Source organism: Aphis gossypii, chromosome X (genome assembly GCF_020184175.1).
Source record: "Aphis gossypii isolate Hap1 chromosome X, ASM2018417v2, whole genome shotgun sequence".
NCBI lineage: Eukaryota > Metazoa > Arthropoda > Insecta > Hemiptera > Aphididae > Aphis > Aphis gossypii.
Genome location: NC_065533.1, coordinates 55,034,167 through 55,047,334, shown reverse-complemented (window position 1 = coordinate 55,047,334; position 13,168 = coordinate 55,034,167). Strand labels below are relative to the sequence as shown.

General features: G+C 22.6%; 1 protein-coding gene across 2 annotated transcripts in view; it reads left to right on the top strand.

The window, feature by feature from the left end:
- Nucleotides 1-13,168, top strand: part of LOC114127276 (uncharacterized) — a 48,099-nt gene that overhangs the window by 4,405 nt on the left and 30,526 nt on the right. Inside the window, exon 2 of one of the 2 annotated variants that reach the window (XM_050205769.1) lies at nt 1,718-1,804. The exons of the other annotated variant lie outside the window; for it this stretch is intronic. Coding sequence (XP_050061726.1) covers nt 1,760-1,804 — 45 coding nt within the window. The 5' untranslated portion in view covers nt 1,718-1,759. The remainder of the gene's footprint in view (nt 1-1,717; nt 1,805-13,168) is intronic. 2 annotated transcript variants of the gene reach the window in all.

The window sequence follows — 13,168 nt, the reverse complement described above, 5'->3', positions numbered from 1 at the left end:
TTAATTATGTGATCTATATATAAAAAAAATTATTACAATAGATCAACTCAATCTTAATTTATTCATGATTAAATTATTAAAACACAAGTAAGTATCAAAAATAATTTGTAATCCAAGTATTTATGAGTCCTATTTCGTGACATTATTTCTTAAAATCAGTATAAGCTTAAGTTTAGGTACTCTAGTTTAAATTATAAATTATAAAGTGTGTATAAGTGTGTAGTAATATTGGAGGCGTTCAATGATTGTTTTTTAAGGAGTACCTGAAGGCGTAAACGTGGAGACTAGCGTGTGATGCTTTTCCTACCACCACTATCACGTTGGTTTTATATTTAAACGATATTATATCGTTAAAATTTATCGGATATTAAAATTTATATAATGGGTAAATAAATTAATGTTTTATGTTTAAAACTAATAGATATATATTTTTAAATTTTATATCCAAATTATTTTTTAGAACTGTATAAGTTAACCTTCTAGAATCTAGAACGTACCTTTTGTGCCTAGTACGTACTCATATAAACTTTTGATGTTTTTATATTTTGTTTTTGAGATTATCATAAATCCATAATACTCTAAAATAAAAGTTATTATTTAAATTTAATCAAATTAGTAGCTAGGTTTTAATTAAATTTACTTTTTAAAATCAATTAATAATTTACTATCTAGTTAATTTTACTATTTATTATTATGTTGTTTCCACGTGTTCAGTTGAATTATAAATTTTCATAATTTTCATGTACAGTAATTTAATAAGTAATATCTTCTTGATAACTTTTAAATAATATTAACGATGCATAATCTTAAGTAAAGGAGAGAACTCAAATAAATATTTACTTGTATATAATATAATATTATGAATATTTTGATGAAGAAATATTATGATATCAACACTGACCTATAAACCTAAATAATTATGTTTTTTAATTTTATTACGTTTTTTTTTGTTATTCACGAATATTTGTATGAAATTCGTAATGATAACGCGTGTCTTTAATAATTACAAATGAGATATTATAACATTATGATAAATTGTCTGTGTTATAGCGCAAAAAGTTTTGTGTAGGAATATAAATAATGTTTTTTATTCAAATGTCGTTATTTTAATACATTTATACAAAATTTTATGATAATACAATTAATAAATAAATTGTAGTAGATATTTAACATTATATTATATAGGTATGAATTAAAGTAGGAAATAAATCAATAACTTCTAAGTAAAAATAGATAAAACAATATCATAAAATCTATGGACCATAGATATTAACAAATAAAATATATGGCACAAATATGCAGGTTTATTAAATTAATTATATACCTATAGGTTATCATTTGATAGCATGTTGAGAATATTGTGATAAAGTTAACATTGTTATCAACATGATTATCTTTACCAAAATACAGCTTTATTGTTACTTTTTAGCCAATAATTAATCAATTATTAGTATAATAGCATAGTCAATTTTATTATATTCACTAAAAATTAAACTAAATTAAAATAAACTTATTAAAATTTAAACAATTATTATACAACTATTATGATACTGCAATTTTTATAAATTATAAGTATGATATCATATTGGTTTTTAAAAAAATATGGAGGTATAATTTTTAAATTTTTTAGTTAGGTACCTATTTTGAATTTTAATAATGAATAAATGAAATGTACAAAAAAAAATTTATTTAATTACATTAATATACTGTTATGAAGACGAGCGTGCTATGAACAATTCGATGAGATGCTTAAGTGCTAATGCACTCAAATGTCCAGAGTCCATTACTCTATTATTTGAATCATGTATGTATTAAGTAAACTGTATAAAATAAAATATTTATTTGACTTATATATTTAGTAACACGTTTATTAAATAGTATCTATCTAATAGTTTATGTTATAGCTGTGGCATGTAAATTATTTGTAGTTTTATTTTATTGCCTGACTTACGGTGAATATTTATTAGTAAGTAAATGAGTATAGTATTAAAAATTGTTTATAGTATAATAAAATAATTAATGGTAGGAAATTTGTTAGTTTAGTTATTTTAAAATGTATCAATTTATACATATTACTTTTTTTTTTTTGAAAATTGATATTCCTATTAAGTAGGTATAAAAATATATTAATATAATATTATAATATTTTACTCAATGACACAACTATAAGTATATTTTCTATAACTTAAATAAAAATTATATTTTTTGTATCTATTTGGATTTAATATTAATGATGAAAACATACTCAAATCATTAGAATTTTATTTTTTTCTCGAAAATATTTCATTTTACCAGGGAAAAATATTTGACAACTCTTGTTTTAATGTTCTTACAAATTAGATGAAAATTATAGGTAATATATAAGTAAACAACAATTTCTCTTCGTGTTACTTTTATGTATTTAAGAAAATACACACGAGAATTGACGAAGATATCAAAAGTATCACCAAATATTTGTAGAACATATTTGTTTTTTTTATTGATCTCGAAAATATGTCAATGGAAAACGTTACAATTTATTGTTGTGACGGTGCCACTTATAAATATTTAAAATATTAAATTTTCTATAATCGTGAGAGAAGAATACCCAATTATCAAGAATATTAAAACATTTTTATTATATAGTGGAACCTCAATAACTCGAACTTCTATTAGTCTTTGTATATCTATTATTATTATCCTTTCTATAAGTCGAATTTTCGATAACCCGAATTTTTTTTTGCCTCCAACTAATTTGAGTTATCAAGATTATTCCACTGTAATATTAAATTAGTATACATTATTTTTTGGTTTAAGTTTTGTTTTAGGTTGTAGATAAGTTGTAAGATTGTTTTGTTGGTTTTGGTGTCCGGACCAAGATAGACTTTTTTAATATAATATTCTTGCTTAATTTTTCGTTGTGGTGTTAGTGGTACTCAGTTTGTATTTTATTTCATCAAGAGGTTGAATTCACAGAAGTTACACTGGGAGGTTCCTTTTTTGTCATAAGGAATAATTGAGTTAGACTTGAAAAAAGTTGCACTCGAAAACCATACATTTTTGATTTCAACCAGAAAAAGGTCGATAGACAAAAATCTCACACTTTATCAGTCATTGTTTAACAAACTACTCCAAACTTATAGTGGTTAAAACCACACACTATTTTTAGTGTTAACTAACGCATAAGATAAGATCATAAGATATACTGAAATAATCATGCCAACACGTTTTAAGACTTTTGTTACTATTTGTTGATAGTCGGTTTTGTGTATACCTATAATATAGTGGTTAAAACGCAAGTAATTTTTTGCATTTTTATTCCAATATTTTTAATTAACTTTAATAAATTTAAAGTTATCGATAATAACAAAGAGGGTAAGTGTTTATTACTTGAACATTTTAAGTACAGAAAATTTAGTGCAGATTTTGAGTACATTTTTTTTTAAATTTGAATACTCGTATATATATATTTGCTTTGTTTGAATAAATTATAAACTATAAAATATACATATTATTTATACATTACAAAGTATGCGACTTTTGTCTATCGACCTTTTTAGGGTTGAAATCAAAAGTGTGTGGTTTTAGGAGTCAACGGTAAAGAATATATTATTAAAAGTGTAATGATCAATATTCAATTTTATAATTTATGCAATTTAAACTACATATTTCTTAATTTTATCATTAGGTACCCATTAAAATCTTATATATCTATAAATATATACGTACATATATTCCTAGCTAATATTTTATATTTTATTTAGGTATTATTAATAAATCTTATTACCAATTACTTATTTTTATTAAAAGTATATTTCATCATTTTACACGATGGTACTTCATTTTAGTTATGTATGTTAATCAAACATATATCTATGACATTAAATTTTAATGTGTGAATATATTTTATAATTGTATATTTGTTATATATTTTAATGTTAAATAATTAAAAATGGAATTAAGTATATAGAGATATTTTTGTTTAAATTAAATTGAAAACATATTGGATTTTTAGTTTGCTTAAATTATAAATACATATAACTATATAAGCTAATAAAAATACTACCTACAAGTTATTAATCCATCGATGACTTTTACAGTATACAATATACATATTACATATAGTTTATTTAAATTACTTTTTTAATCATCATTGAATAAGATTAATCCATATCTTTATTTTTTTAATTTAATATATTTTATACTTAAACATAATAATGTTTGAGCTACATTTACAAACATTGTACAATTAAATGCATGAAATCAATATAACGCGACCACTTTTCAATTTTTTCTAGAAATTTAGTGTGAATTATTGGATTTTTTTTTATTAGAAACAAAAAAATAAAAAAACAACAATAAAATAATACAATCAATTAAATCAACGCATAATACATTTGTTTCTTATACTTAGATTCTTTTTATTTTATCCGAAATAATATCAAATTATTATTAGAGATACGATTAATGTTTACTTTTATTTGTGTTTGTTATTTGTATAATCAAAAATTTAATACAAATGATACTCATTATATACTATAACGATTATTATGATATTTAAAAAATTTAAAAATGATGCATACAAAATGTTGAATTAACATAAATAACAAAATGGAAGTTTGCAGTCTTTGTGATCTATTTTTTTTTTAGAATTCTAACAAAGTAACCGGAAATAATTTTTAACACAGTGTTTAATATTATATAAATACAATTAATTCATTTCTATTGAAATAACGGTAGACTAAAATTGTGTAATTTTGAAATACAAGTATTTATATATTCTTTAAGAGTAGTATTTCTGATTGGATAATTATAAATAATGCAGAAGATTAAATCTTATATTTTATATTGTTTAAAAACTTAAAAGCCTTTCCAGACTAAAATTAAAGTAGATGTTAGTGAATGAATGTTCCATTAAAACAATATAATTTGATGTTATAACCATATGATTTGGTAATATTAATATTAATAATACTTCGTCGATTTATGCACTATACGATCAATAATAATTTATTGAAATATTCTAAGTATTAAGTTGAATGGTAAAATACCAGTAACTGCATATAATCAGAATTAAATAAGTTACAGTTGAAATATAATTTACAATAAAATAAACTTATATTTCACATTGATTTGAATTGACAAATTATAATTTTCATTATTGCAAATAAACATGAAACATAATGGAAATTAAATACATAATCTTGTCTTAATAATAATGAATGATTATAATTTATTAACTGTGATTGTTTCTTTTAATGTTAGTTATTGTACCTATATTGGTATTAATATCGTTATATTTGGGAACTATGCTTAAGTTTATTCTCAACTCATCTTATAAATAACTTCTATTTCGGTTAATATTTGACCTTAGATGATCTACAAAGGATTAATAATTAAATATGATAAATTATTTATCACAATATTTAGTACCTATTCAAAAATTACTCAATCATTTTTGAATAACAATATTCTTAGCTACATAATATCTTTATGTAGGCGTGTTTTATGTTCTAGTTTTTTGTTAAGAAATTTAAATAATTCTATTTTTTTTTCCACAAAATTATTGGTTATACCGACTCCTTCACTGAGTTTCATGCCACCATTTTTTTTCTTCATATTTTGACGATGTGTAGAGGGTACACATAATATTTCAATGTTATAGTTTTTCGTCGAAGCATCTGATAAATACCATTTAAAATTTTCACTAAATCGTTGTAAATACGTCTTTCTTTCCAAATATAATAGATGTTATCTTTTTTTTTTCATTTTTGACCAGGGAAAGCCACTCGTTGTACATCGTTTTCTATTTTTCCGGTAAAATATTTGTTGAATAGTTTCACAATAGTTTATTTAGCTATTACCTATATTTATACATAAAAAACGATGTATATTAAATAATAATAAATGTATATTAATTAAATATCTATAAGTATCATTTAAATTCCTTTCGATTCGTTTAACCAATACACCATTAATTATTTAATTAATATCTAACTATGTAATGAAACACTGCACCTATATTATGTAAATAAGTTCACTTAATATATTCCACGCGTGAGTATTTGTACTATTTCAAAATGAGAAGGTAGTTTTGACTGTTAAAAATCAATAATACCTCGAATTTTGAAATCCCTTATATTGTATTATTTTAAAATCTTATATTAGAAGTAATGATATTTATATAACAAACAACTGTTACGTTTCACTTAGCATACTATTAATACCCAAAATACTAGGTTATATTAGGTAACATGCGTAAGTTGATCATGGTATGAAAACTCGTTCTTATATAGGTATATCTATTCTAATTCGTATCTGTTATGTATATAAATAGCTAAAATAATTAGTAACGTTATTAATTTTTTATGATCTGATTTCGTATAAAATGTGTGTGTATTTTATTGAGTATTAATAAGTGTGTATACTTAACTGAGCATTAAGACAAGTATATTTATAAATAAATAATAAAATTATTCAGCATATTATGTACAAATCTTTTATTTTATAAATACAGGTTTGTAATTTAACAAAACTTATATCTTCTTTTTTAAATACACTATATATTAGAGTTATACAATATCACGTCATACATTTATAGCAAGAATAAACCAATATTATATACTGTGATATAAATATATCTCAAGTTTTACTAATTTCATACTTAAGTTTATTTAAGAATAATGTAGTTCACTATGAGTTCACTTTTTGAGTTACTAAAAGCAATTTTGTATTTAAATTACAAAATAAGTAATAGATTATAAAAAAAATCAAAAAAGATTAGTTAAAATTAAGTTAGGTATAAAGTTTAATAAACAATAAGTTTAATAAGTTACAAACTTCCTTATATTATCTTATTTTTAAACAATCTAAGTTCTAAATTGATTAATTTTTAAGTCTTAAAGTACCCTAACCATTAATTATTAATCATGAATATTTAGTTAATCATAAAATAATAATATTCTAAAATTTCAAACATCTATTTGAGAAACCTCAAAATAAAAATAACTAAGCTTAGAAAATTGTAATATAATTTTGATTCATGGAATTTTTAAAATGCATAACTTAAAATTAAGAAAGTTTCTGTAATATATATGTTAGAATTATTTTATTTTTATGATAAATCATTGTATTAAAAATATATATATATAATTATCTGTTAATTAAAAGAGTGGATCAGCATACATTTTTTTAAAGATACAGTATTTTATAATAAACTTTTATTAAATTTTATTGGGGATAGACAATTATAATATACACAATGAAAAACAGTTACTGTGTTTAACATTTTTTGATCTAAACAAAATTACTGAGATCGTTTGAGGGAATCATTATTTTTGAAAATATATTCAATTTTTACAAAATTTAATTTGAAGCTCAAAAAATAAGTTTTAACCATAAACATATTAAGATAGTAAAAACGGAACTTAATTTACAATTTTCAAGCATATTTTTCACAAAGAAACAAGTGTTGATTTGATGAAAAAAAAATGAAGTATATAATTATTTATAAACAGCTTTTAAGTCAAAATATCAGTACTATTTTATAATTATAAATTTGTTTTAATGCAGTGGTTCTTAAATTGTACTCCGTGGAGCCCTAGGGCTCCGCGAGACTAATCTACGGGCTCCCTGGGCACATCTGAATTAAGTACCTACATATATTATTTTTAGTTAAATTGTTACAAGTTACATTTATATTGTATAAAGTTTGTATATTAGTAATTTATTAATCCATAATTGTTTGAGAAGTAAAATTGCTATTTCAAGTTTTTGGGGCTCCGCGAAAAAAATGTTTGAGAATCGCTGTTTTAATGCTTGATAAGTAAAAATTTTAATTTGAAGAAATTTTAAGAATTTTATTTATGTATTTATTTTTAATGAATTTGTATTGTTTAAATATTTTGAATTTCCTGCAAATGTTTGTTAGTTTTTTCTAATACCAATTTAGTTCTAGTTTCGAATGACAATTCAAAATCAATTCTTATCTGATAAAATTTCGCATCACACTAAATTTTAATAGTGGAATAAAATGTTCACTATAATATAAAGTCTCTTACATACACAAAAAAAAAAAAAAAAATTAAAAAAAGTTTTAAATCCACGCATAATAAATGTCTTGCTAAATACAAAATGTGATATTGTACATACAGGATAATAATAGACTTAGTGATAAATACAAGTATATAACCATTTAAAATATTAATCAAATTATTTTTTACTTTTGAGATAAAAAAATGAATCGAGTACATTTTATTAAAGACATAATATGACTATTAAATTTCACTGTTGTTTCAAGATAATGTCTTTTTTTTTAAGTATTGTCCTTTATCTATATTTATTTTACTCATTTAATTGTCCAATTTCCGTGTATGGAATATAATATTTTATATAATAATCTTCAAGTAGACTTATATTCGAATAAAATATTTATACTTAAAACTAAATTAAGGGGTTCTATTAAGAAAAGAATCTACTCATCAAGTTTTAAATCATAATTTTTTTTCACGTTTGTTGTCCGGCGTGCTGTATAGGCAATTTTAGTATATCTGTGTGTAGGTGGCTTTAGAATAATAACTTACGCAGTCATACCATTATTATTTATTAAAGGAGTATTTTGTTGAGACTAAATATTCGTACATTTCGAATAGTCTGAAATGTTTTTATAGTTAAATCACTACCAACTTTAGATCCAAATTTAGATATATATATTTACATTTGCGAAATAAATATTAAATAGTAAGATAATTTTTAGTTTTTAAAAACATGATCTTGTATTCGAATTGATTTTATAATTTATAAACATTTGAAAATAATATTTATATTATTGCTGTATTACAGTCAACGCGAACTTTAAATTCAATAACTAGCTCTTAAATTTTTATTTGTTTAAGTATAATATTTGTACTGAATGGTTTTTTTTTTATTATTTCAATTATTTCAATTATTTCATCAATTATATACTCATTTATTCACATTCTAGTTTTTGGAACTTAAAAGCTTACTTAATATATTCTATTTTTAGGATTCAAGGATATAATGACTAAATCGTTTTTTATTGAGGTTTTATATGGATTTTACAAATTTACATTTACATAACATAATATGTTAGGAACTAATAGAGAATCGGAATGACAGACGCAGATTAACGTTTAGCGGTCTCCGTGGTTTTCCATTAAAGGTGTGTTCTCATCTTCATGTACCGTCTCGTGTTCAGTATACCTATATTCATTATATAGGTAACAAAGTAATGCTAACAAGTAGCCCATACCATTTGAATAATATATTTGTCTGTGATCCTTTGGATGGAAAATATCGCGGTTCCTTGTTTGCGTGCAATGAAAGCCATAATATGTTTTGACCGCTGTATAAATTCGGCGACTGTGGTTCACAATGTTACTCTATACTGGCGAGCGTATGAAAACTAACACGTAACTGTGTAACCGGTGGTATTATTTTCTTTCACTGGTCAGCCAGTTTACACGTTGCCCGTCTCACGAGGATTATGAGTTGATTGAGCCGAGAGTGGTGCTTCAAAGTATTGTCGGATCCACATCACACGCATATTATACTAAAATAGTAAGGAAAAACAAAAAAAAAAAAAAATACAACCAAAACTCTACATTCTTTTTACATGCGTATAAAACATTTTTAAAATAAAAATAGTTATTGTTTTATTTTAATTTTGTTGTTTCTGAACGGGCGCATTTTAAGATTCGTACCATTTACCATTTATTATACTACTCTCAGTTTCCCCGAAGTGTTTCGTTCCCATCTATGAATTTTATTTACGTTATTTAAAATGTATTGGACTAACATGTTTATTATTATCATAAAAACAAGTGAATACCTAGATAAGTTTGTAAAATCCAAAATAAAGCTTAACAAAATTCGTTCGTTGATTTTTAGTGAGTACTTATTAATATTATTGTATCATATTTAATAATACAATTAATAAATAAAAGCATAAAATAAAGGGGTGGTTAGTGTGTCTAAAAATCTCGAATGCTTTATATGAAAAAAAAAGGAATTATTATCGAAATAGCGAGAGAGTATTATCTGAGTTTAAAGAAAGAAAAATATGCATTAACTACAGAAACGTCTATTGTGAAAATATATAATATTACCAAAACAAAATATCTTATAATATATATTTATATAAATGTTATTCAATTAAAGTGTATCCATTTAATCACTGAAATCACAATTTTAGAGGTACACTATTTTTCTACTAATCGTTTTACCCACAACAGGTATACTTATGTAATAAATTATTGTAAGATTGTACGAAAAATAACTAATGATATATTAGTATTTTTTAATTAAATTTTTAAAATTTGGTAAAGTCGTACACATAATTATCATTTATGTATTTCAATTTTGATAATCAATTATTTAATGTATCTAAATCCTATTATAAAAAATTTAAATAATTACTATTTTCAATTCACTTATTATATATCTCAAATATATAGTGCCTAACATAGAAAGCACTTCTGAGCCACCATTCTTATATGACGTATAGTCTGGGCTAAAATTACTTCTTTCGGGGTTTTTTTTTTTTAATAACTTAAATCAACCTCGTTTTGTATTATAATATATTATAGGTAGCGAGATAAATTATAATAGAAATCATGATTTGTAATATCGTATTGTATCTAAAGAAATAAAATAAATAAACATACAGTAACCGCATTAAGTTAAAAATATCGTTGAATGTTGATATAATTGAATATTAAAAACATTAAACATATTAATTGTTTTATGATTGATTTTATAGAACTTATTAATTTTTACATTATTATAAATTTTTTTAAACTCTAGCATGACTTAAACTCATGTTATGGTGTTGTAATAAATAATTAATGAACAATTGTAACTTATTTATATTATTTTTTTCATCTGTATATTAAATAATAATTATATAGATACATATCAATAACATACATTTTTATTTTATACAAATTTTTGAAAATAGAATCGTATACTTATTATATTTGTGTGGTTCATTTTAGGCGTAATCATAACTTTGACTCTTAGTTTTGAAAACATATACCTATGAGATCCTAATTAATTTTCTACCCTGAGCTAAAAACAAACAGCCTACCCGTGTTGTAAAACATATACAATATATACTTAATATATAGTATTTTTAATACTATTTTATTGATACGATTATGGTGTGTATACTTTTATATAATTGACTATAATTCCTTTCACGCAAACATTAGTTTAATCATAAATGTGTCTTTTTTATACGCATAGGAATGAGTATGCTGTAAACTGATGTTCCGTACATAATTTGTCACTTATGAAATATATATAAAATGTAATGCGTCAAAATATTTTGAAATTAAATGAATTGTTACGCTAGAACTCATTGATATTCAATGACATTTTAATCCTCATATAGATAATTTATTCGTTTTAACAAAGACTAATCCATTTTAATAAAAAAATAAAAATACAACGAATAATCAACATATTATTCTAGAAGATCAATATATACTAATTTATGAGATATTATGTTGATTTATTTGGGCAATTTATGATATTTTAATCAATTATTTTTTAATATAAAATTAATTCTCTTTAGTTTGGTGAATCAGGATGTAGAAGTTTCTGATATTAAATAAACAAATTTTGTCTATCACATTTGAAATATAGTAAATATACATCACAGAACTGTACTTAAGTAGAACAGTAAATAATTAGAAAATAAACTAAAAAATACTTATCTATTACAATGCAAACTGGTGGTTTTTCTTTATTCAAAATAAATCACGCCAGATAGTAAATATTAAATGATGACGAGGAAAATTAAATAACATGTTAAATTTTGTTCATAAACATGTGTGGGTTTTTGCCTTTTTGGTATATTTAATTGTAATATACTATAGAATAGTTATTGTTTGGGCCGTACGGTGATAGTACCTAATAGGTATTTATTAATTTATAAAATGTACGGTAATTTTAACTATTACTTTTATCATTTAAATCATAAAAAACGTTGAATTATTAGTTCTTATAGTGTCTGGAATAATTTTTATTATAATATACAGTATTTTATAATTATTTTTTTAAAAAAAAGTAAATCACAAAAAAGAATGTGACTAGGATAAACGCATTTTTAACTACAGTAATCACATTTTGTTCAAGCCGAAATGTTCTGCTCAAATATCTTGATGTACATGCAAGGGATATATTAGGGATATTATATACATAAGAAGAATAACAGAGTATTTGATTATCAATTAACTGTAAGTAGAATTTTTTCAAGTCATAATAGAATGCATTTTATTTAAATAATATTATAGAATTAATTCATAGATAGTATATACAATTTGGAAACCGTAAACTATCAATGTGTTATGCTTATGTCAAAAACAATAGATATAAAAAAAAAACATTGTATTTAAACAAATTGTATTCTTTTATTACTTGAAAAAATGATCTCGGTTTTTATTAAAAAAGATTTGAAAATTCAAAAGTTTTGAGACAATAAATATTTTTGGATAACCAATATGTGTAATAATGTTTTTATAGTAAATAATTTTGTTTGAACGGTGAATTGACTGTCAAAGGCTGTGTAATCTCTTTGTAATGTTTATACAGTAAAATGAAGATTTATAAGGCGAACATTTCCCCTTGAAAATTGTGTGATTACCATGGTGCAAAGTGCGAATCCACTGCGAACTTACAAATATATACTACTCGAGCATATTTTGTTAAATAAATAAATAAAATTTGTATGCTATTGATTATTATACACTTTAATGGTTCTAATCTGCTGAATACAAGTATAATATAATTATAAATTATTGGAATAGAATGAACTCAAAATCACTTCGTGGTACTTTTAGAATTTGTTCAGGATAAAATGAAAAATAGATTAAAGCAATCCTCAAAAAATTTAGATTGCAGTATACAGTAATTGATTGTTTTTCAAATTAAACTTTAAAAAAAAAAAGTTTTATCGTTTTTAAATAATTAGGGCAATCTGCCGATTTAGCATGGATAAAATATTAAATGTAAAGTTTCATCGTTGTTATAAAATCACATTTAAAAGTTCAAAACTACATTTTTTATTTAATATAAATGTACCTGTATTAGATAGTTAAACGAATAGTTAAGAAACAAAAAATTGAGTACTTACTATTGTTCACTAAACTTATAGGCGGGATTTTAT